The 25,480-nt window shown below is 42.1% G+C and overlaps 2 protein-coding genes across 3 annotated transcripts in view; one reads left to right on the forward strand and one right to left on the reverse strand.

Annotated features, from left to right (window-relative positions):
• The window catches only part of zdhhc17 (zinc finger DHHC-type palmitoyltransferase 17), a 34,396-nt gene extending 26,999 nt beyond the window's left edge, over positions 1–7,397 (forward strand). The window contains exons 11-17 of the mRNA XM_040050824.1: positions 416–540; positions 1,156–1,218; positions 1,316–1,409; positions 3,090–3,173; positions 3,275–3,432; positions 3,576–3,670; positions 4,504–7,397. Coding sequence (XP_039906758.1) covers positions 416–540; positions 1,156–1,218; positions 1,316–1,409; positions 3,090–3,173; positions 3,275–3,432; positions 3,576–3,670; positions 4,504–4,642 — 758 coding nt within the window. The 3' untranslated portion in view covers positions 4,643–7,397. The remainder of the gene's footprint in view (positions 1–415; positions 541–1,155; positions 1,219–1,315; positions 1,410–3,089; positions 3,174–3,274; positions 3,433–3,575; positions 3,671–4,503) is intronic.
• Positions 7,398–7,405: 8 nt separating this feature from the next.
• On the reverse strand, positions 7,406–18,745 carry csrp2 (cysteine and glycine-rich protein 2). Of its 2 annotated transcripts, none has more exons than XM_040050828.1 (6): positions 18,614–18,745; positions 17,006–17,124; positions 14,893–15,061; positions 12,714–12,843; positions 10,970–11,063; positions 7,406–7,606 (listed from the first exon to the last, which is right to left on the reverse strand). In XM_040050828.1, the coding sequence occupies exons 2-6, from the start codon at positions 17,115–17,117 to the stop codon at positions 7,530–7,532; spliced, it is 582 nt and encodes a 193-aa protein (XP_039906762.1). In that variant the 5' UTR covers positions 17,118–17,124; positions 18,614–18,745; the 3' UTR covers positions 7,406–7,529. The 2 variants fall into 2 exon arrangements, with proteins under 2 accessions (XP_039906762.1, XP_039906761.1); XM_040050827.1 differs by having other exon boundaries at positions 18,654–18,744.
• Between the last annotated feature and the right edge of the window lie 6,735 nt (positions 18,746–25,480).

Consider the following 25,480-nt stretch of genomic DNA (forward strand, 5'->3'; position numbering starts at 1 on the left):
ATGAGACAGAGCTGCTCCCTGCGCCACAGTTCACCTCGTAGTCAAGCTGCTATGACGAGGGAAAGTCTAACTCAAGCTGCCGTCAGTGTAGTAACACTTCCTGAAGCAACAGATCGGGCCGGGTGTTTCTATTCTCTTGCACAATAATGCAGTAGTTTCCAGGGAAAGTAAATTCCACGCTGCTTCTCTTATAACTCAGGAATGTGAAACATTCCCAGCTTAGAATGGGTTTCAAACAGTTTGCTGATAAAGTGTTACATCTCCAACAAGATAAATGTGTCTAGACTTGGCTGAAGCACGATGCTGTTTCTTATCGCCTTGCATCGGCCACCGGGGCTGTTACACTGGTTTAAACCGAGGAGCTCACCGTTAAAGTAACAAATGGAATCCTGTCTTCTTCCTTGACCTCATGCACATCTCCCCTTTGCCACCGTCCATGTGCCCTTCCTCATTAACACCCTGGCTCTGTTCTACAACTTTGGTAAATCCTGGAAGTCTGATCCAGGAATCATCAAAGCATCCGAGGAGCAGAAGAAAAAGGTAAAACCTGTTAATTTTTCGGGGGTGTATTTCACAGAGAGGCTGTTCTTGTGGACTGAGCTTAGTGTTTGTTTTGACGTGTTGGTGTATGCTGGCATGAGGGCTAATGTCTCTCTTCCTCTCATTATCACACACTAATAGGAGACAACAGAGGCTCTTCTTGTTATCGGGCCCCACATCCCCATCCTGTGATTGATGAGAGCTAAATTTACCCTGCATTGTTAGCACAGTGCAGCGGCTGGGCAGTCACCTCAGAACAAAGGCTACAGAGCCCTCTGTTCCCTGTGGAGGATCCCCGTCCAACTCTTGCTGTCCTCTGATGTCGAATTTTGGATTTATTTACTTTGAGATTTGTTGTTAAAGCAAGCTGATAAAACACAAGAGGAACAACATTAGCTAACGCAGGAACTGGGCCGTAAAAAGAAAGGCATTGAAATTGAATTGAGATCTTAAATTCATATAAGCCTTTGTCCCAATTCACTGTGAGTCAGCCAAGCTTCCAGTGTGAGCATTCAGCCTCAGCTTGGTCTTGTGTTGCAATGCCAAAGATGAATTTCTAGGGTTTTCATTCTCTCTCTCTCTTTCTCTCTCTTTTTTTTTTTTAAACCTCCCCAGACAATTGTGGAGCTTGCAGAGACAGGCAGCCTGGATCTGAGCATATTCTGCAGCACCTGTTTGGTAAAACTCTTTTGTTTGTTTGTTTTTGCCCCCAAGCATCTGTAACTTCCAGCAAAACAGATAACGCTAAAGACGTATCATTTGTTTTTCCCCGCAGATACGGAAGCCCATTCGGTCCAAACACTGCGCCGTGTGCAACCGCTGCATTGCCAAGTTTGACCACCACTGTCCCTGGGTGGGGAACTGTGTGGGTACGTTAAGAACCAGCACTGCAGATTTACGAGGATCACAACAGCACACGCACTTCCGAAGAGCTCATGTTTTTCCTCCCCACATTCACAGCTGTCTTTTTTCATTGTGTTTTATAAAAGCTACAGCGAAGCTGTTCTGACTGAAGGCTCTGCTTTCAATTTACTCTGCTGCTGCACAACAGAGAGACAAATTAGTGTATATAGGTTTTTACTGCCACGTCGTGGAACACTAGCAGGGCCGTAGTGTAGATCGCCTTAAGGCTAGAGTTAATGCACAGCCACTAAGACAAATAAACAAGCAGGTAATAATTTGTCATAGAAAGTAAAGAACCTGTAAAAACAAAGAGTCGAGGCAACAATGACGAATGGTTTAATGACAGGGTGCAGGAAATGAAGAGGAGCACAAAGCAAACCAGCCTTAAAATGAAGTGCTAATGGAAAGTATGTGTGCTGAGGATTGTGGTGTGAAAGCAGTGTGTAGATAATAGGGGAAGGAAGGCGTGGCAGAGGGCTTGTAACACTTTGAAAGCATGCGGTCAGAATGAAGCTTTGAAAGTGAGGAAACAGTCTGAACAAACAGCAGGTCCCTCCTCCTGACAGTCCTCTCAGCCTGCTGGCACCACAGAGCTCATAAACCCAGTCAATACAATTATATACACTGAATTGAATATTACTAATATTAAAATATTGTATTTTTACCCAAAAACTGCTGCGCAACCGTAGCGTAACAAATCATACAACATGCCTGCATACCCCCAAGTTAATGAATGTTTTCCTGCACAATAAAACTGGGTCCTTAAATCCTGAAGTGAAAGAATTCAATTTTTTGATTAAACAAATGTAACCAGTAATGTCAAGCTCTGCTTTTGGCCCATTGTAAAGTCTCTCTCTGAACACTGGACTCGGTTATTTAAGGTTATTTTAAAGCCTGTCCTACTCAAATATGTGATTCTCATGGACATTTCATGCACAGACACTCAGGATGGTATACATGTAGGTTGAAAATGTATAAAAGCAATCAGATGATGCACTGTGTCTCTGCTGGTCCATCCATCCACATTTTAAAGTTGTTAAGAAGTATTTTAACAACATTTAACTAGTTAAAACCTGCAGATATGTGTGCAAAACCTTGAGTAAAAATGTAGCTGAACTTCAAGAGAAAAGGATGAACAGCTGATATTTTTTGTTTAGCACATGCCAACGTTTCCTTGATCTCTGTAGAGAGTCAGAGTCCAGTATTTGGCAAAAGTCTGGGTTAGAGTCGATGTCAAGACTGTTATCTACAGAGATACAGTCCATCTTCATTTCAGAGAGAGTCAAGTGGATCAGACTGCTCTTTATTGTCCAGCACAGCACGAGTCCAACCAGGAACTTGATGCTCGGAGAAGAAAGAGAGCTTAACCTGGAGCACAGGAAGTGTGGGTGAAAGTAAAGGTGCAGTGTTGGGGAAGAACAGAGCCACGTGTGCATGAGCAGCGATTATTCGAGTGACAGGGCAGAGTTTTAAGGGAGAAGCTCAAATCAAGTAATCATGTTCTTAACTTGAAGCACTGCATTAATGAATGATGGGAATTACTTCTGCATTTCTCTGTTGTCTAACCTTCAGTTCTGTTCAAACAATTAAACTGAGAACTGGACGTGTATCGCTGTGACATTAGGACACTTGTTTCTTGTGTACAGGAAGTGGGAATCACCGCTACTTCATGGGTTACCTCTTCTTCCTGCTCTGCATGATCTGCTGGATGATGTACGGCTGTATCTCCTGTAAGCAGAACATACCGCTTTTAAAAATGTTGCTCATTTCTCACGCCGCTCCTGTTTCTCTGCTAACGCCTTTGATTCTCCCTCGCTCCTCCCCCAATCAGACTGGAGGATCCACTGCGCCACCAGTTACGCCAAGGATGGTTTCTGGCTCTATCTGACACAGATCGCCTCCTGCTCCCCTTGGATGTTCTGGATGTTCCTCAACAGTGTCTTCCACTTCATGTGGGTGGCCGTGCTCATCATGTGTCAGCTCTATCAGGTACGAGTTTACGGCAAGTTTACATCGGAAAAAGCAGAGAGGAGGTGTTGTGATATAAGTGAGAACAGCTGTAATCGCTTTGACTCTCAGTAGCGAGTTACGTGCTACATTGCAGCTCACCTCTTTGCTCTGACATCTTGTAGATCGCCGCTCTCGGAATCACCACCAACGAGAGGATGAACGCTCGGAGATACAAGCACTTTAAAGTTACAGCCACCTCCATCGAGAGCCCCTTTAAGTAAGCGACCTTCATTCTCACCAGCTCACTGAAGCTGCAGCTGAGGTTAAACCATTGTCTCATCCAGCTTTGGAGCAGAGGATGCTTCTGCACAGTGAGGGGAAAAAGGAGTTTGTGGTTTTCTTACATTCTTAAAAGTTTAACGACACCAACTTCTCCCAGCAGTGTTGTCTTTTTTAAACTCACTTCAGTGTAAGCATCATTTTAAATATTATTTCCAAAGAAACTATTGAGGGTGAGAAACAGAATTTTTTTTTAAGTCAAAAAGTGAAAAACAAGAAAACAGAAGCAGGTTTTTTCTATTTAGTGATTTCTTTCTAAAATGGACAATTAGCAGCTGTTCAGGTCAGTTTCTCGGCTTTGAATTTCCTCAAAAAAGTGAAAGATTTTTGGTTTTTAGTTGGTACCATAACAGGAAAATGCATCAATTTGAAATAAGGCAAAATAGATTCAGGACCTTTACTGAACTGATTACGTTTAGGGGGAAAAACATTTCTAAACAGTACTGGCATATAGTCGAACACTAGATATTAGTACCAGATAGTGCAGGTAATTTCACTCAGATGTATCATTGTATTAAATTCGGAGGGTTGAATTTCTGATGTATAGATTTCTTTGGCCTGTATTTGTACACAGAGAAAGAATTCGGCTCTGTTTTTGTCTCAGTGTACTTAACACAGCAGTATAGCATTTTTATACGTGCAATGGTGCAGAGTGCAAAGACGTTTGAATAAATTAATGAATAAATAGAGGGCAGATAACAGGCTGCTATATGTGTATGTATAGAATGCTTAAGCTTGCAGCATTAATTCCCCTCTCATGTCTCTCTGTAGTCACGGCTGCATCAGAAACCTCATAGATTTCTTTGAAATCCGCTGCTGCGGCCTGATCCGGCCCGTCACGGTGGACTGGACCACACAGTACACAATAGAATACGACCAGACGTCTGGCTCGGGCTACCAGCTGGTGTAGAGGAGGAGGAGTAAGAGGATGAAGAGGGAAGGGGAGTGTGAGCAGAGCGTGGATGGATAAATGGACGACCCTCACTCTCCCTCTCCACCCCTCCTCTGGCGAGCATATCTGAGTGATGGCGTTCTTGTGAGCACCTGCTTTTTGGACCATCTCTCCCTCACCGATCAAACAACAACAACAAAAAGAATCAGCCAGGACTAGCATGCTGTTACGGGGCAACACCACACCCACCCCCTCCCCCTGGCCTTCACCACCACCACCACCACCTTTACTACTATTACTACTACTATTACTCTACCTTTGCCGCTGACCAACTCTCTTCCTCTCTTCTCCTGAGCTCTTTGGACGGTGCGTTGCTGCCAGGCACAAATGCCGAGGAGAGAGGAATTACAAAACTTAAAAGCTCTTCTATCCGGAGACTCGACACTGCAGAAAAAGTAGAGCCACGAAGAGGCGACGCTGTTCTTTCCCCGTCCCCCACTCGATATCTTATTTATGGTGTCCCTGTCCGTGTGCCCCGTACATGTCTGTTTCTGATTGGTTCGGGCGCTCTGCCGTTCCTGTCACAACTAACTGTGGTGAAAGATAAAAGAAAGTTGTTTTTTTAAAATATATACGTGTATATGACAAAAAGCAAGAAATCGTTTTAAAGTATGATAGAAATAAGGGAATGTCTTTTAAGGTCTTGTTTTTTGTTTTTATTCTGCACCGTGATGAGTTTCCAGCGCAGCTGATGATTTGCCAACCAGTGCTGAACTTGTCATAGGAGAGAGTTTGGTTAAAGGGAGCCGCTGCAGAAGTCCCACTTCTCACCTGCTCGAGTTAAAGCTGCTTTCCTCTCGAGACACAGGCTTAGTGCAAATAGGAGGGGTTTAACCCCAGAGTAGTTGCTGTGCAGTAAGAACGCAGGATTGGGAGCGCACGGAGAACGACTCCTTCAGCGGCGACCGCTCTAGAAACGTGACAGAAACGATCCTACAGACAATGTGATACTATGTGAGGTATATTTATTTTCAAGCTATTTATAGAGAAAGTAACTATGTTCTAGCAACATCATCTTTACATTTCAGATCAACTTAGCTGAGTAGGTTTTATGAGTTAAAAAAGGCGTGCGTACGTGTAGCTGTAGAAGATGGAGGGCAGAGAAGTTTGCCTGCAAACCCCTGTAGGCGGCTACAGCAAGTGTATTTATTACCTGCAGAGTTTAAGAGAAGGCAGCGGGAGGACAGATGAGTTTACAAGGGTTTCATTCCGTGTTTTTCTTCAGAAGCTGTACAGTCTTATTTGTTTGTCGTGTCATTTGTCTGCCTACATTATTGCACTGATTTTTTTTTTTTTCAAGTTTGAATTTTTCTTTTTTTTAAATTTTGGCCATTACTGAACAGAAGCAGAGCTTCACGCCGACGCTTCCATTGTTTACACAGAAGGAAAAGGACGGGCCGCCTCACATCGCTTTCTGTTCGGACCCCCGCACACGCAGCCTGCTCCACAGCAGCAGGAGGATGACCTGAGATGTCAAGAATGTGCATCTGTACATAAACATCATCTCCCTCTGCTTTTTCTTTTCATCAGTGTTAGCCCAACAGTGCTCCTGGACCTTTTTTTTCTTTTCTCGCGTTTGGGGGATTTCTTCCAAACAAGCCGAAAGGAGAAACTCGAGTGACTATACTCCAAGTGTATGACTGTAGCTTTTAGTGATGTCCGTCACTGCTGTCTATAGGCGTTTTAACTCTTACGAAGCTCCACTGCATGTATGATGCTTGGGACAGCCGGGCTGTCGCCGCCCCTGTCGTCGTCGTCTTCTTCATGGTGACAGCCAAGCGAGCCCTGTATCTGTATATAGTGAATGTTAAGTATTTGCAAGTACTTTTCTGCATTTTGTTCATTTGTCCTTTTTTAGGTTTCTTTCTCTCAAATCCAGTGTATTTAGTGAAAGTTGTCCTTCAGGTCGCCAGCTTTCCAGTGGGACCCTCCCTGTGCAAGCGTGTAATATATTTGAATGTTCCATTTTTTGTTTGTTTTATTTCTACCTTATATACCGCTGGGTTTGTTATTACCACTGGATGTACAAATTGTAAAGCAAAGACACTAGAGAACTAAGGCAGATGCCATTTTTGTTTTATTTTGGTTCTGTTTTTTAAAAGCTGAAATGTGATCATGCAATAGTTTTAAGGATAGAGGGAGGTTATATTATATAAAAGGCCTCCGAAACTTTTGAGCCTAGTGTTTGCATCATCAGAAGGGGACGGTTATGTCATCATTACATGTTTCAAGCCTCCATCTTTACTAACCACTGATGTCACTGCTGCCCTAAGAACATGACACACAGCAGCTTTGTTTTGTGTGCTTTAATGGTCAGAAGGCCCTGACCCAGCTGTACATTTCATATCAGTAACTAGCCTCTTGTGTTCTAATAATGCCTTTTAAGTGAACATAGATATATGCAGGCTAGTTTTGTTTTTGTTTTTCTTTAGGGCAGTTCACCACTTCAGGCTCACACAGGACATGAATTCAAAGCCATCTCAGTCCTCACTAGTTCTTCCAGCAGCCTAAAAAGTCTCTTCTGTCTCCCCCCTCCCCCGCCTCTCTCACCTTCACCATGTGGGATAGTAAAAGCAGAAAAAAAGAAAGCACATAATCATATCCAGTGCCTCTCTGCCCACCTCCAGACATCACTGTTACTCCGCTTCAGATGTAAACATATGGGCATGGTTCAGTTTTAATGGCTTTAATAATAAAATACAGTCAAATGTGACCCGTTGGTTTGTTCATGTTTTTTTATTTTATTTGTATCAACAGCACCTTTTAAGCATCAAAGCATAGAGGATGAAATGTGTTCATGTTGGGCAGAGGAATGTAGACGAGTGACTGTGGTCCCACCGAGCCATCACTGAGCGTGAACCAGAGCACCGGCTCCTTGGCCATAACCGAACCCTTTGGGGCCAAAGTTCTTGGCATAGCATGCTGTGGAGGGAAAGAAGAAACATCAACAAACCTCTCTACTTCTAATTGTCATTCTATTTGAAAGCTTCTTAAATCACTGCTACCAGTAAATTATTTATTGTTGTGTAAACCTGAAATGACACACAACACAAGCTAACAACACTGTCATGTTAGGTTGGAGCTGCTTTTCCTTGCACAACTTGATTCTTGGTGGCACAGGTTCAACAAAGTGCTGGAAACTTTGCCCCGAACGTTGATCCATATTGTTTCACAGCATCACAGTTTGCTTGGTTGCACAGGTTGTGAATCTCCCATTGCGCTACATCTCAGAGGTGCTCTACTGGATTGAGATCTAGTGACTGTCAAGGCTGTTACATGCAATGAAATTGTCATATTCAAGAAGCTATTTTGAGATGGTGTGTTATCCTGCTGGAAGCAGCCATCAGAAGTACACTGTATTCACATAGGCAGGGTCGCGGTGAACAAAGCTCATTTGATACTAATGTGCCAAGAAAATCCAAACTATTACCCCACTATGACCAGCATGAAGCGGGGATAAAAAGCAGGCTGGATCCATGTTTTCATGGTGCTTATGCCAAGCGCAGAGCCTACTGTGCAGAAATCAAGATTATCAGACCAGGGAATGTTTTTCCACGCTTCCGTTGCTCAATTTTGGTGAGCTCATGGCAACTGTAGCCTCATCTCCAAAAGTTCTGTTCATCTGGACGTAGCGTTTTGTGGGAGAAACGTTTCGTCACTCATCCAGGTGACTTCTTCAGTCTCAGCTGACTGCAGGTTTCAATCTTATAAACAGTACATTTGCATAATGACTGAAACCAGCCCACTGAAGGAACAAACAGCTGGGAGGTCAGTTCCTTCATCATGATTATGCAAATTCTCATGAAACGTGTCTCCCACTGAAAACGCTACGTCCAGATGAACAGAATCAACTTTTGGAGATTTACTTACCTGGATGATTGAGAATGCATCAAGACGAAACTGTAGCCTCAGACTCCTGTTGTCAGCTGACAGGAGTGGTACATGATGCTTCTGCATACCTTGGCTGTAATGAGTTGTTATTTGAGTTGCTGTTGCCTTCCTATCAGCTTAAAGCAGGCGGGCTATTCTCTTCTTTTTGGACCCTTCTCTGATGAACTCTAGAGATGGCTGTGTGGGGAAAATCCAAGCAGATCAGCAGTTTCTGAAATGCTCAGACCAGCCTGTCTGGCACCAACAACAATGCAACGTTCAAACTCACTTAAAATCACCTTTCTTCACCATTCGTTTGGTCCATAAACCAACCAATAACATGAACCAACAGGACCTCCGTAGGTGGATTTAACCATTAACACAACTGTGTCAAGATGTCTGCTGTGAAAGCAGTTTGTTTTCCTGTCGCTTGCACTTACAGTTTTGACCTCTATGACCCAGTGACTGAGCAGATCTAATCACTGCAACAGAAACCTCCTGTGTGTACGTGTTTCCAGTCCTTTCAGTAGCAGCAGCGCCTGCTTTCCCAGCTTTAGCTGTTTATTTAACATGCACGTGTTAAGGTTCAATATCCCCGCTCTTTGGATTGTGGTAAAACAAAGACCTGCAGAATTTCCATTCTCTGTGTAGCATTCCTAGATTTCATTCAATAAACCGCAGCGTTTCCTTGAGCTCTGTCTACAAACATCGGATCTGCTGTCCACATCTGTCTTTGAAACACTCAGGCCGGGCACCGTAACAACATCCAGATGTTGCTGAAACAGAGAGCGGACATGTCTGTTAGAGGACAGCGAGCTGTCAGATTGATTGATAGCGGCAGCAGAGCTGAGGGTGTTTGTCTTTAGAGCCGAGTTGCAACATTCCTGCCCATCAGTGCACGGTTTCCTTGTGACATACAGCAAACAAGATCTGCTGACAGTTGTGTTTACGACTGTTTCTGCCGGCGTGCATCACTCTTCTGTTCAAGCAAAGCATCCCATTGTGCTGAGAGGAGAGAGAGAGAGCTTGTTGTGGAGGTCAAATTGGTGAGGCTCTGTTAATATGACAGAGCCAAACCCACAGAAAACATGCGACACAACACCAGCTACAGCATGTTTCACTTCAGAAAGTCCATCCCATTTGACTTTTTGCTGATATGGTCACATTCACTGGCACAGGAGCAGAGAATAATTTGCATAATGCCGTTACTGATCTAATTAGCTGACTTTGTGTTTGTGAGTAACAAGTCAACCGTTCTGTCTCTTTTATGTGAAGGCATCATCCCTTGTGCAAGTCACAAGACTAACAGGACACACAGCACAATCTTAAAAGTGAGCAGCTTTAAATGTTCCCCTGGCTCAGTCCTGAGACTGATGTATGTAAATGCAATGGCATTAGCATGCTGACAATGAACATGCTAACATACTAGCATGCTAAAAAGCGTTTAACCAAATGTACATCAGAGACAGATGGAATGTTATCTGCTTTGCAGGTATTTGGTCACAAGCTGTACTGTTTCAATAATGCTGATGGCAGCAGAAAGTTAAAGGAACACACACATTTACCCCAATAACCCTCTACCAAATGTCATTGCAATCCAATACCACTTGTCAGTCTTCCTGGTTAGATATTTGAGGACATGGGGAGTCCAAACAAACCTGACTCCAGTTTCTGCATTAAAGCAAATCTACCACAATCATTTCCAGCTCCATATTTTTATTGTTATTCCTGGACTTTACTCAAGTTTACTCTGTGTTATTTACTTAACACAGAGCCTTGGTGCAGCTGTGTGGAAAATAAAAACAGTTTTAGTTCTCCTCCTTTTGGATTACGAGGAGGTCCTTTTAAGCAAACTTTAATCCGACCGGTTCCCTCACACAAACAGGTTTGAACAGCAGTGTTCTCCAACATACATTTTCAATCTGACTTTTGAGCCATGAAGTGAGGTATGCCACACATTTCCTTCTCTCACCCCAACTGGTCGTGGCAGATGGCCCCGCCCCTCCCTGAGCCTGGTTCTGTGAGAGGTTTCTTCCTGTTAAAAGGGAGCTTTTCCTTCCCACTGTTGCCAAGCGCTTGTTCATAGAGGGTCGTCTGATTGGTGGGGCTTTCTCTGTATCATTGTAAGGTCTGGGCAACTGAACTGAATTACTGAATTAAAACTGAACTCAGTTAAAATTGAATTGAATATTATTCATTAACGCATTAATGGAGTGTCGATCTATCCAGTGGGAAAATGCGCTGGTGCTGGGATTGCTTTGTAGAAGCTGTAAGTAATCTCTCTTAATTCCTGGGTGGAGTTATTATGGTAGCGGAGACGTTTCTGGAAACCTTTTCAGGAAATCTAAATTGTGTCTGAAGCACTCTGTTGTAATGCTGGAATGAAGCATTGCAAATTATTTAGATTTATCTCACCTTTGCAATAGATTTCTCCATCTTTCTCAGTCTGGGTGGTCGACTCCAGGCTCTTGCCACATTTTGCACAGCGGAAACAGTTCTTATGCCATGGCTGCAACGAAAAGCAGGAAGATTTGATCTCATTTGATCAGCTATTATGCTTTTATGCCACATCTAGATTAAACTGCAAGGCTCGTACAATGTCAGGTCAATTCTATAACAGCTGATACCTGCACAGGCTTCTTGGATCATGTATCATCAGTGCTTTCATTAAATCCAATTAAAGCAACTTGGCTTTCCCACGGCCTGGGGCGTTTTCATTACACAGAAAATTACAGGTCATGTCTTAGCCAATGAGAAGAGCCTCTCCTCCCATTAGGAAACACATTAACAGCTCTGATAACGTCACCAGCTGTTACTCAGCTCATGCATGAAGCCACAAGTGATCACTGACAGGAAATGATCCACTCCTCCCACTTTGAGAGGCAACAGAAATCCAGCACACAAATCGTTTGTCCTCCACGGACAGCTTTTCATATGAGCAACTGCTCTGAGAGTTATTGATTTCTGAAAACATCCTGCCGATACGTCCCTAGACGTAAATCAGAGCACTGACAATAGCAGGCTTAGTCCGATTAACACCAGCTGTCCGGAAGCTCCCATCCAGACTCTGTGGAACGGCTTCAATCAGAAAAACAGCATTTGCGTTCTCTCATTAGGAGAAACCGCAGCAAACCTCCAGCGTGTGGTTCAGCACAGGCAAGACCATGTGTGTTCAATCCAGTCAAACCAGTCTCACCCCTGTGGTTTGCAGACTGTGATCCAGTGGAGTTCAAGGACCTCATTTGTGCTGGGACTGTTCATGCTAAAGCTGTGTTTGATGAGAGTTGTGTAGCGCTGAGTGGAGTCTGCACACTAGAAAAGTGTTTTCTGAATAACATTAAATCACACTGCAGATTGCCATCGATCGAACTGATTTAAAGGTGTCTACAGTGCAAACAGAACAAAAACAGCACAAAGGTGCAGTTGTGTGTTCTTAAAGCAAGTCCACATTAACGTAATAATAAATTCATAACATTTTGTGCCAAGGGTAATAATTTTTGAAACTTGGCTGAACTAGTGAAAGTTAAATAGCTGACTTGGACAATGTCTTGAGCAGATGCCTCAATTCAAAGTTCATATTGGATTCATATTCAGAGATGCATCTCTCTCGTTTAAAGGGCAGCTAATATGCTGATTTCAACTCTGTTTGTTGTCATCTCAGACACTTCGACTGTAGCTTTGCATGAGCCACAGTAATCCTTGTTGCAGATCTGCCGTAAGCACTCTCTGATTGGCTGCCTATCACAAACCAGAGTTTAGTGCCTGACACGACCATATTAGGCATATCCAATGTCAGCTGAAGCCGAAGCTTTTGATTCACTGGATTGCTTGTGACTTCAGTATTGTGAACCTTGAGCAACCAACTATAAATGACGCAAAGTAACACGTCCCTGCTGTTATGTTTTTATGTCCAAGACTGGATCGATCAGCATTCAGTGATGTGCCAGCTCATGGGGGTCACGATCCATCAAACCACACAAAACTTTAGTTCTCGTCACAACTGAGAACGACAAACGTGTCCTTGACATGAAGCATTTGTGTGATTTTGGTGAAGCCCTACAAAGTGGACACTGTGTGCCAGTTTCACTAAAGCCTGAAAAGCAGAGAGAGTGAAGGTCTGTGGTGTGATCTTTAAACACACTTCAGGTAAAACTCTCACCTTGCCTGCCCCCATGATCTTCTCGGCTGCGTAAACCGAGTCTCCACACCGGGCGCATTTCTCCGAACCGCCAAACTTCTGAGCAAATTTGGATGGGTTGGGGTTGGTCGTGGGTCTGTGAGTCTGGGTCCTTGGGTGGGAAAGGGCAAATAAATATACGGCAAATTATTTCAGAGGAAAAGTTAATTTATCGTTCACATGTTCAACTCTCATTTTAGTCAGACTGACATTGGCCTGTAAATTCAAAGAGTCCTAAAATCAACATATCAGACTATTTGTGGTGCTAGTATTGAACAAAGTAGGATCCAAAACATTAAGATCCAGAAAAAAACCTGACTGCTCTGCTGTCTGTTCTCTGCCAATGGTGGGAAAATGAGCAGGGCACCATGGGGCCCGGAGCAATGCTTATCGAAGGGTGACTGCCAGCCTCAGTGGCCCCTGAATGAAGGTCTTTGTGATGGAGGATACAGCAGGGTGAGCGAGATCCTTCTGGTTGCATAATAACTCTTTCATAATCGAATCACCTGACGTCTGAGGCAGGGTAATAATTATGCAGTGTAACAAAACCTCGGATGCAATTTTGCCTTAGGAGTGTCCAGAAAATATCCCCAACCCATTCCCGGGCTGCAGGCTGGAAGCTTGATGGAAAGCAACGATCCTGTTCGGTTAGATGATGTTTTTCACTCTTAGATCTTTACTTTGAATTTCAGACTTGCCTCATCTTGTTCTCTGGGTCCCTTTTAAAATGACACCATTTCCAAGATTCATATCTGCAGACTTCATGGCAGATGAATCAGATCTTATCAGACCTCAAAGGACAAACATGTTTCTCATGTAAAGGAATGGATTTAAACCCACTGTTACAATGTACTGTGTTGTGAGTTACTGTACATGCAAACTGTACTAACATTATAACCCAAAAAGGTTAGTGCATGGCATTTTACTGTAGCTAATGGTCGACAGTGAGAAGCCTGTATCCTCTTCAAAGACAGGTCCCAGTGTCCCATCTCACAGATTTAAAGCAACCCAGCTCTGCACCAAAACCTGTTGAATCAAATGATTATTATTGGAGGTAAACACTGGTTATAGAATCTATTTCCAGAAATTCTCATTTTTAAAGACAATATTCGCATTAGTGTAAAAACAAAAATATGTTTCCATACTCTTTTTTTGTCTCTTTATCCAGATCCAAATTCTATACTACTCCTTCCATACTGTGTAGGAATCTTGTGGATCTACATCTGGGAATTGACTTAGCCAAGCTGGATTTGATAAAGAAGTGGAGTTTTGCCAGTATTCCTGTAAGGTTTCTTTCCTCTCTCAAAGCGCTGTGGTTCTTGCAGAAAAGGGCCGGGACTGTGAAGCGCAGAGGCTTGTTCATGGTTATGAAATCTTTACTCTGAACGACACTACTCGGGCAAGCTGATCTGTATGCAAACATACAGATTGTCTTGTTATTGCCATTTGTACGCATTTAAATTGCATCTGGTGATATTTTCAAATCAGGCAAAGATTCATTTTACAGGACAGCGCTCACCTACATAGCTACATAATAACCTCTATTTCTGGTTTTTGTGTGAAGTAGTTTGTGTATTTGGGATCAGCTTCAACCTCAGTTCCATAAGTACGTGCTGACAATGGCACTGTGACAGTCAGCAGCCACAGCTTATAAAGATCATTACAAATAATGCAACACTACACAGTGGCCTCGACAACCACACCGCAGCATTACATCTGTGTAATTATAACTGATGAATGATGCTTTGTTAAGATATTATAGTTTCATAGTTACTGGCAACACTGTTGGGAATTTACACAAAGTTAACACTTTTTAAACTCCCACAGAAACAATAAACATCACCAGAACTCAGACGAGAGGCAGTATACAGCAAAGTTACATCACTGCATACAGTAGTGATGTCATGAAATACCATGTGCACATGTTAACTGAAATAACCATTGTGATCACAGTTAGTCAGAGTTACGCTTTAATCATTATGTAAAGGGAGTGTTTCCTTCTGACTGTTGCCAAAGTGCTTGCTCATGGGGTCATTTGATCGCTGGGTTTTTCTCTGTATGGATTATTGTAGGGTCTACCTTACAATATAAAGCACCTTGAGGTGACTGTTGCTGTGATTTGGCACTCTATGAATGAAGCATTCATTGAAGTCCAGCTTACTCTTCAGGCTTGATTCCCAGCCGTTCTCCCCGATCCATGTTGAGTGTTCCTGCTCCCTGTCCATAGCCATAGCCTTTAGGACCGTATTTTTTCCCATAGCACGATTTGCAGTAGATCTCCTGGTCATGACTGGCCAGAGTGGTGCTGTCCAAACCCTTCCTGCAGACCACTGTGGACACACACACAGCAGCAGTTATGTGAGAGGAAAGGTCTTCTAAAATTCTTTTCACTTGGTTACATTTACATGTATTTACTGCCTAAATGTAGGACATGACATGTCTGAAACACTATAAAGATTTTAAGTACTAGATGAAATTCTAATATTTATTATTAGACTCCTTTAGAGTAGCACAGATCCATCCATATTCAATCTTTTACTGGGTTTTAGTGCAGCCCCTCAGTTCCTCCTCCTTGTTTCTTTCCCTTTACAGTCATTCTTCCCTTAAAGTCAGTGTTCTAAAAACTGCGTCCCTCTCACAAGCAGCACACAAAGAGCAGGTGAGCTGTGCGTCTGTAGTCACCTATTATGCTAACTTCTAACTCTGTATTCTTTGGGATTTCCTAAATTAGCCATGCAGGGCTCAAATTCATTTTTTGAGTACTCCACCCAGTGTCTGAAACATGGCCCTCCAGTTCCCCTCGTAACTAACTTTGTTCTGAATGGCTAAATTGACATAATGTACCTGGAAGGGTAATTTACAGTGTCAGCTGAAAGCAGTCCACTTTCTGTCAACAACAACTGTGGGAATGAAAAGAAGCTTGTTTGTAGTTTCTGTTTTATCCTCCCGTGTAACTTTAATGACCAGTTTTGACACCTCAGTATACATCAATAAAGACGCGGCTTGACGAACATTAGAATATCTCTCCCACTGAAAACGCTGCGTCCAGATGAACGATATGACAGAAACAAGGGTTACTCCTAGTAGGTGTCCAAGGGGGGAAAGTAAAATATCTGATAGCCACAAAGGTCTGAAGAGCCAGTTCAAGAATGTGAACCAGCTGCTAAGAATGAGAGGTTCAAAGACCTCTGGCATTTAAAGTTCACATCTACAATAATCAACAAAACAAGAACAGATTCTTCAAATTCCAGTGTTTTCTCTTATAACTTTAACACCATTTTGATTGCAACTGCAGGTATTTAAATAACATAAAGTAAGAGGTTAAAGAAAATCAATTCCAGCTTGAGTCTGGCTGTATACCAAAGGTGTTGGAAAAATTGACAGCATCTTGGCAGGTTTGTCTTAGCAGAGAAAGTAGCGTCTGTAAATACAAAGGCTCCACGGGTGCTTTAGGCTGCACGCTTGTGCCCACGCTGGCTGCTGGGATTAGCTGAATTCTTTACACAATGGCCTTCGCTACGAGACTGTCTGAATCTGGTTTCAGATTTCACACAACCGGCAGGAAAAATGTCTCCATTCACGTCTGCACGTCTCCCAGCCAACACTGTCAAAACGAGACTTGCATGTCCCATTGAATGGCACCTAAATCCTGACTTGCCCTCCTCAGTTTGTGATGCACTTTTAGGTTTTTTGACAGTACTTCCTCTTTGCTTCAACTACATGTACACTAGTATTCCCCATGTGTTGCCACAGGCACTGACTGTGAATAAATAGGTGAGACAAAGACACAGATAGTGTACACACAGTCATATGAGGCTGTGTGACTTCTCTGTCAGCATAAAGCTATCTTTCTTAAAAATCAGTGAATGTCAGAAAACAGAGAATTTGGACAAAAAAGGAACAGCAAGTGCCCTTGCTCATCACCTCCTGGGTCAGACAAAGCTGTCTTTGTAATAGAGCTGCTCAAAAAGAAGAAACCCGCCTTTTGTGGCTCACACTGTTTTGCTCTTTTCTTGACAGCAGCTCTATGGAGAAATATCCTGATGTCTTCGCGAGGTCTTCACTGGAACATTTTCACTGACATTTTGAGGCTGGTTTGGGGTGAGGATTAGTGAGCGAAATGTCAGAGCAAGCTTTCTTAGGTGACCCGAGGAGGCGAAACAGAGTTCAAGCGCCGTCCTGCTTCGGCGGGGTCTACGCTGATGACAGGAACGTTGCTCAATCTTATTCCAGATAAAGTTATATTTGCATTTTGATGCATTTGATGTACTTACTGCAGAGAAAACAGCATTTATGGAAGCTCTTGCCATCACACTGCACTTCCTCCGCGTGGTAAACTGTCCCGTGGCATGCTGCACACTTGTTGCCTCCGCCCCAGTTTGGCATGGTGTTTCTGACAAGAGACACAGAGATGATGAGAAAGGTTAAACATCTCGTCTGTTCCTCCTCTGAACTTCCAAACACGAGTGAGTAAAAAAAAGGACAGCTGTGTTTTCTGTCATATTAAAGCACTGCAGGATTTATATCACAATAGCAATGATTTGACTGAAAATTACAGCTACAGGCCACAACGTCTATCCCAACTGCATAAACAAAGTCAGCCTTGACAAAAGGGCAGACTAATACCCAGAGGAATGCTTGCGGGCGCCATGCCTCAGAGCTTTTGTTTCCTGATGAGCTGTGGCTGAAGGATGCAAACATTAACTGCACAGAAGAAGTGAGAAATAAACAGTGTCTTGTCACACCATGCGTCTCCCTAACGTTTGTCCATTTGCCTGTAATTACAGATTAAATCCCACTAAATACAAATGCAACATTTTAAGTTTTCCCTCACATGTCAGCACAAAACAAACCTGCTATGATATCATAGTTTGGAAATTAAACTTGAAAATGGCTGTGATTGTTCATTACACTCGAGACTATTAATCTTTTCTGTCACAGGTCTCCTCCCTGTTGGATTAGAGACTGCAGCACAGGCCCCCAGCATGAGAAGGGATCAAAGCCCACTAATGCTATACTTCAGCAGCTGATGAGAAAGTCGGTGTGGAAGTGCACAGGCCAACAAGTCTGCCGGTACTGGCTGTGGAAGTGTATTCCAGTCTATCTGAGAAAGAGTCTGAGCTTTGAGATCATGGCTGGACACGAAATCTTCCAGTGAAGCAAGACTAATGAAGCTGCATGGAGCTCCTCAAGAAAGATTCACTGAACCCTTTTCAAGAGAGGAAATCTGAAACTTATTATAAAATAAGAAATTAAGTGTTTTTTCCTGCCATTTCTCGCGTAGACTACAGACTGCATTGGGACAATTGAAACAATAAGGCGACTCCATAACATATCAGTGAATGGTAATGACCTTATTTTCTATTATTCTGGAATATGAACATATTGAAGGAGTTAAATTCTTATTCTGTCAGCCACGAGCTGTAACGTTTTTGTTTTCATTTTTACAGTGAATTTATATTATTAATAATATTGTCACCCTTACAAAAAAGCTGCAGTTAAAGTTAAAGTTGATATCACAAAGATGCATTTGTCTGCTGGCTTTGCCCTTAAGGCACAGTTTGACCAGTTTGTGCGATACTTGATTACAACTGGCTAATGAACAGCTGAACACCGAGCAAAGAGTTTTGTATTAACGTTAGCTCACTGCTGTTTCTGACATTGAACCTCGTTTCTTAAGTATATCTAAGTTATCAGTGAAACGCACAAAACAGTCTGCGCAAAAGTTGCCCGATAACTAGTCTACAAACATTTTGCACCAAAGACCAACAAGATTAATTCAATAATTTCTGTAATTCAAAAGTAATCTTTTTATCTTATCTTGTCACTGGAACAGTGATTAATTCACACCGCGAACCCAAACCGGTTAAACAAAAAATTACCTTAAAATATTTTTTAAAAAGAAGAAAAAACAGCCAATATCCAAAACTGGTTGAGCTCCACCTCAGAGTCTGAATGGTATATCCAGAAACCTCTGCGGTACCTCCAGCACACACACGCCGTACTGCCACACAACGCTCTGCTCCGCACATTTACAGAGAGAGGAGGGGTTTCACCCAGGGGCGTGAACTCAGCACTGCTGCTTTCCCGTGCGGTCGGAAGAGTAACGATTTATGTTGACACTGAAGGTAGACTGTTTAAAACAAACAAACAAAACGTGGGTTCAGTGACAGCCTTACTGATCATAAAGTGCTTATGAAGCAATGCGACATATCAGTTAAGACCACAAGCCAGCTGATAATAGTTTCCCTTCGAGTAACCAAGTTGGAAGAGGTTGTGAAAAGTGTTTAATTTGTCTTTTGTGTGGGATAATTATGGTGGCAGTAGGATTGTATAATGATGGTGGATTATTCCTATAACAAAACCCCAAAAGACTTATTGTTTTATTTTATGTCATGTCACGTACCAGTGGCTCGGATTTCAAATATAGAATTATTGTCTTATCCATTTGTACTGGATCATGTGGTTGAATATATTATTACAGAGAGCATGCAGAACCACCAGCTGTGTGCCTGAGTGCAGTCTGTCTTAAAACTCATGGATTTGTGCAGGAAAAAGGAAGCTGGTCTTCCTGTTAGGATTACAGGAAAGGAGACAGAGACAATAGACTTTAGTACAATAGACAATATTATATCTTTGCATTTGCGCATGCATCCATTTACAGGGAAATCATTTGCAGTGTCCCAGAAAATTTGTCAGGGCTTAAATCACCACTGCTGTAAAATTTGCTGTAATCTTGCACCCTGCTGGACACAGAATGTAAAAACCACTACCAGAAAATTGTTGTTGTTGTTTTTGTTTTGTATCACTCAGGCAAGATAAAGAAAGAAATCAGTTATATCAGACACTACAGCTCTGGAGACAATGGCAGTGATGCGGCACTCACCAGTACAACACTCTTCAATGACTACATCATAAACTTCAAACATAAAGGACCGACGATAAATAGATACCAAACTATATATGAAAGCTAAAACTGATACAAAGCCGTATTCTAAGTGAAAGATTGACTTCAGCAGTTCAATAAGACACACAACAGTAATTAATTAAAAAGTCAAATCACAGAAAGAATCGCTCTTGACTTGAATTATGCCCTTCAAAGAGGACCTGTTATCGTTTCCTGTTCTGTATTTTTTTTCATCCCTATACAGTGGCTTTGCATGACTCAGTTCAAAATAATCCTCATTTATCTTGATGCAGTCTTATCTGCCATTTTAGCTGCCTTCCCATTCCCTTATAGCATCCTTGTGATTGGCTGCCTCATGCAAACTGAAGATTTGAACTGCAGGTAAGCGGGACTGCTGTGCTCACAACCAGCATCTGAAACAAAGCAAGGAGGGGGAACTGGAATTTTTTATGGCGTGTTATAAACGAAGTGCGTACTGGGACACCTGAAAACAGAAATCAGCTATAATTATAAAGTTGCTATTTTCACATTTCATTTATGTTCCAAGTTATACTGTCGATTGTGTGAAAATAAAAAGGTATAGTCAAAGCTACAGTTTAAACACAAAAATACATTTTACTGCTGATGTTGCCCTTTAGGCACTGAGTAGTTTTTGTGAAACTTGGTTACACCTGGCTAACAAACAGCTGAGCACTGAGCAAAGTGAAGAGTTTGACATGAATGTTAGCTAACTGCTATTCTGTGACATTTTCCTGTGTCGTTAATGAAACATCACTACAACAGTAAAGAGAACATTCTGGTAGAGCCTGCAGATAAGGTAAATGCAGAAAAGCTTACAAACCGACGAGATAAATTCCAGCTTCATTGCTTCCAGCTATACCTTACCATTAGCCCACCACAAACTTGCTACAAATAAAAAAAATCCCTCCATTAAAATTTAAAGTAAATGGGAAAAACTGTTGTATCTCATTAAAAAGGCATTTCTGAAAGCTGGACAGAACTACTCGGGGCATGCTGTAATAACTAAATGAATTTTCAGAAAGTATTCAGGAATCTCAAGCTTTAGCTATAAGGTCAGGGTACCTTGCTCCACTATAAGAAACATTCTGGGTAAAAATAAAATTAGTTAGAAAGAGGAAGGCTGGAACTATGAGTAACCAAAGGAACTAACACCATGTGCTCCCCGAGGCTTCTGGGACAATTTTCCATGATTGCATATAGTGATAGGAGAAAAATCAAGACCCAGAATATACACAAAAGAAAGAAATGCATTGATATTATAGACTATACTGTTAAAAAACAACAACAACAAACTTGGTGAGCTGGAGGAAAGTGTACATGAAGTATGAAGGTGTAAACACCTGATGTAAAACTACAAAAAGTAGCAACGTTCGTTTAAAAAAATGAATTCAATAAAGAGCTCTCTGTTGTTTTGTGACAGTTTTAGGAATGTGGCAGCACACCTGGGTTTAATAAGCCTCGTGTTCAGAAAGAATTTCTAAAAGCAGAAACTAAGGCGCAATAATAAAGAACAGATTTAGGCAGGTAGAGCTGCTGCTAATATGGTCACAAGTATTTGAGAGGAGAAAAGCCATGCCCTCATAAACGGAAATGAAATGTGTTTTTCACAGCGTTAAATGTTGAGCATTCAGAGAAGAAACAGAGAAACTTGCCTAACCCTAACCCCCTGGACAAGTACTTTAAAGTCAATACTATAGTAATGTATTACTACACTTTTCTGGTGGCTATACTTCCAGAGACAGAATAAAACAGGTTCAGGAATAAAACTATATGTTTCTGATTTTAAGAAAAATGCAAGAGTTAAATCCATAAATACAAATCAATAAAAACCAATGCTGATGTTACTGTGTAGCAATTTCCTGTTAAAAATGTTCAAGAAGCATTAAACTGTTTGGCGCTTTCATCCTTTAATATTTAATGTGCTCATGTACTGTGAATGGAACCTGGCATTAAGATGGGATCCAGGGGGTACGTTCTTGTTAGATTTTGCCCCCTGATAGCATCCAGACAAAGAGCAATTCAGACGACCTCTTTGAAAAAGAAAAAATCAAGGGTCCAGTGTCCCCTGCCTGGGCCCCACGCTGAAGCCAGCCTGGGGAGCGAGCTTGAGTGCCCCAACCTGGCAACATGGGCCTGCCTTTGTTTGGGTCCACCACCCGCAGGAGGTGGTGAAGTGGTTGGCTGCAATGTGTGTCAGGTAGCACTTAAGGAGGCCCTGGCGGTGGGCAGAGCAGGTATGCTTGTATCATCTTGCTGCCTGTATGTTGTTTTTTTCCCAGTAGACAAGAACGTTGCTTCCTTGTACCTTCACATTGTGGATTGAGTCCTGATGTTGTTTACACGTATGTGCCAAATGACAGTTCAGGGTGCCCAGCCTTCTTGGAGTTACCCCAGTGCTGTGGGGGTACCTCACCTCAGAGGCTTCTAAGCTCACAAGAAGAACAAAAGTAAGAATAGGAGGGGTGTGGGAGATTACCCAACTAGTCTACGTGTATTTTTTTGACTATGTTCCGTGGGGGATCCTGCAAGAAGATCTCAGATGATCAGCCATCAGAAGATGGGTACACTGTACTGTAGGGAGATGGTCAGCAAGAGTACTCAGGTAGGTTTTGGTCTTTAAGTAATGCTCATTTAGTACCAAGGGGCATAAAGTGTAAAAAAAAAAATCCCCCTAACCATCCCACCACCAGCAACTTGAACCGTTGACAAAAGGCAGGATAGCTCCATGCTTTCATGTTGTTTACCCCAAATTCTGACCCCCACCATCCGAGTCATCAGACCAGGCAGATTCCAATCTTCTAATGTCCGGCCCGTGTGAGTGGTGTGAGATTATTACACTGTCTTATGTTACATTATACCTCTGATTTAAGCTTATGAATCATCATGTAGTTTTAGGTTGCATTATACTCCTGAGTTAGAAGGTGAAATTATTAGATTGCTTAGGCTGATTTGTATTACATTAAACTGCTGATTTACTGTGAATGAATCACACTGTTCTATGGTACTTCATACTGCTGATTTATAAAGAGAATACTGTTTGCAGAGAATCGTGGCCGTGCTTTTCTGATTGTAGAAAGAACAAAACATACTGCACAAGAAGCCAAGGCCGTAACCTAGGCTCACTGAGAGAGAAAGAATGTGAATGCTTAGTTCTGAGGGGGCTGAAGCTATAAGAATGTGAGAAACGGTCAGACACTTCGAGATTTTGCCGGACGCCCTCCCATTCACATCTCCCGTCCGGACGTTGGTAATGCTGAGTGTTGTATGGAATAAAGAGAATTGTATTGATTAAAGAGGTTGTTGATTGAGCATTTATACACCGAGTGTTGTTCTTCCTTCAGCCCAAAGATCAAAGAATTGGGATATTTAACAGTGGGTGTGATTGTAGCCTCGATATTCAGTTCTTATGCGGGGCACCTGGTGTGGCCTTCTGCTGCTGCAGCCCATCTGCTGCAAGGTTTGACCTGTTGTTCATTCATAGATGCTCTTCTGCATCCCATGACTTAGCAAGTAGTTATTTTAGTTACTAGTGTCTTGCTACAACTTCAAAGCAGTCTGGACTCATTAAGACTCATCAGAGCAGGAAATGTCATTTCAGTCTTGCATCATCTAATTGTGGTCAGCCTGTGAGAACTGAAGCCTCAGATTTCCTGCTCTTAGCTGACAGAAATGGCACCCACTCTGCTGCAAGCTTTGACATGTTGTGCTTTCAGAGATGTTCCTCTCACCGATTGACTGTTGCCTTCTGATCAGGTTGAAGTAATCTGGCTATTCTCCTGATTTCTGGTATCAACAAGGCATTTTTTTTTATCTTGACGACCACCACTCATTAGATATTTCCCCTTTTCCAGACCATTCTATGTGATAAACCCTTGGGATGGTTGTGTGGGACAATCCCAGTAGCTCAGCAGTTTCTGAAATACTCCAATAACCATGCTACATTCAGAGTCTTCCAGATCTTTCTGCCCCATCCTGATTCTACATTGATCCTACATTGAGGTTGTAGATAAATGCAATAAGTTGCTGCTGTGTGATTAGCTGCTGGATATTTGTGTTAATGAGCAGTTGAGCAGGTGTACTGAATAAAGAGTCATGTGAGTGTAACAATATTACCTCTTCGAGTGGAAGTAATAATTTCTCTTTTTTGTAGTGGTAATGGTCGGGGTGGTACTAACAGTAATGCATATTTAAATGCCAATTTCTTGCTTTTCCCTCTGTTTCCGGTGTTTTTGGTCAAAGCAGACACTTGGCTAAACTGTCTGTCTATATAAAGTTAATTGTTCCATCTGCTGAGTTTTAGTGTCATAAATGCCTCACAGGAGCCAAAGAGATCCATCGAGCGCTCCCTCGGCTCACTTTTACCGCTGATATAAAAAGGCTTTGATAGCTACATGTTTGTATCCACAGATGGTATGTTTTCTAATTGCTACGCACTCAGCCCGATCTGACCCTGAGATCACACTTGATGTGTTAAATGTGTTGTCCAGCATTGAAACTCCAATTCATTACAGATAAGAATCGAAACGCCAGGTTTTTTTCCCCTACATGTGCAGCCTGAATGTTAATAGTCTGTACTGCCTCTGCTAGACATGTGAACCATTACATATATTTGGCTTTATCATACTGATTATCACATGGATCATATGTGACTGTTTAATACACAAATCAGTACAGTTTGCACCAACAGGAGTTGTGTTACAGATGAAGCGTCATCTGTCTACACTAGCATCGCTTGTTTCCATCTGCTGGGCCATTATGAATTTGAATTATTAGTGGCATCTGCACATTCCCAAATTGGTAAACTGAAGCCATCTGTAATTGTATTAACATTGGGATTCTTGTGTTAGTTTATTTCCTGCCCCTTTTGATTGTAGATTAGAAAAACAAAGCGTTTAAATCATTTTTTTCTTCTTTGACATCCTCACGATAAAATGGAGCTGTTAGAAATACAGACAAAGACTGTAAAGCTGGTCTGAATCATTTATTTTGTTTCAAGTCACACAGAAATGTTTGGCTCTGAACTACATCGTGTGTGCAGAGTTACAATGAAAGAACAGCAATGAGTTTCCAGCTGTTGCAGCTACTAAAAGAACCGTGCAATAACCATTATTTTTAAAATCAGGACCGAGACAAACACTGTACAAACACTTGACACTATGGATAAGTCATTAAAAATATTGACATAAACGACACACCCACTGGTTAGAGTGGATTATCTGTACAGCCTTTGGCGTGACATAGCTAAGCTCTCCTGAATAACTCCTACTATTGGGTTGTCTGAGCCTCGTTCACTGACAACCTGAGAAAATCTGTTTTGAGGCAACAACGATGTTCTCTTAGCAACATGCCCCGTTAACTAAGGCACTAGTTTCCCTGTATAAACAAAGGAGGAAAAACACTTTACAGTACTCTGATACTTTTCCCAATCCAACTGTAGCACAGTGACTAGTATTCAAGTACCTGAGAGAATTGTCACATTGTCTTTCAGCACTCAGTAACAGTGGTTACACATAAGAATGCACATAGCACCAGCCGGGTACGTCTTCCTGACGAGAACACGAAACCACCCGTAAGCATCGAGAAATATAACAACTGTTCCTTCAGATACTTGTCTGGCTGTAAACGTTTAAGGCTTTAGTGATCATTTTCTTAATGTCTAAAATGGAAGGATTGTCCAACCACCGTCATTGTAAACCGGCGTTCAGCAGCTCACACGTGTCATATTACACCTGTTTTCGTGTATCTAAATCTGAATGGGCCGATTACTACAAGATTACGGGTACATTCTTCAAATACTTAGTGCTAAAAACTTAATGTTTCA

This window comes from Simochromis diagramma, unplaced genomic scaffold (genome assembly GCF_900408965.1).
Source record: "Simochromis diagramma unplaced genomic scaffold, fSimDia1.1 OVJJ01000131.1, whole genome shotgun sequence".
Taxonomy (NCBI): Eukaryota; Metazoa; Chordata; class Actinopteri; order Cichliformes; family Cichlidae; genus Simochromis; species Simochromis diagramma.

What these genes read in the sequence shown, in the direction of transcription:
- csrp2 (XM_040050828.1), bottom strand. Translation starts at nt 17,117, where the DNA reads ATGCCAAACTGGGGCGGAGGCAACAAGTGTGCAGCATGCCACGGGACA. An exon ending in TAAATGCTGTTTTCTCTGCA is followed by an intron (nt 15,062 to 17,005) that starts GTAAGTACATCA and finishes GTGTGTCCACAG; the next exon opens with TGGTCTGCAGGAAGGGTTTG. An exon ending in CTGGGAATCAAGCCTGAAGA is followed by an intron (nt 12,844 to 14,892) that starts GTAAGCTGGACT and finishes TTCCCACCCAAG; the next exon opens with GACCCAGACTCACAGACCCA.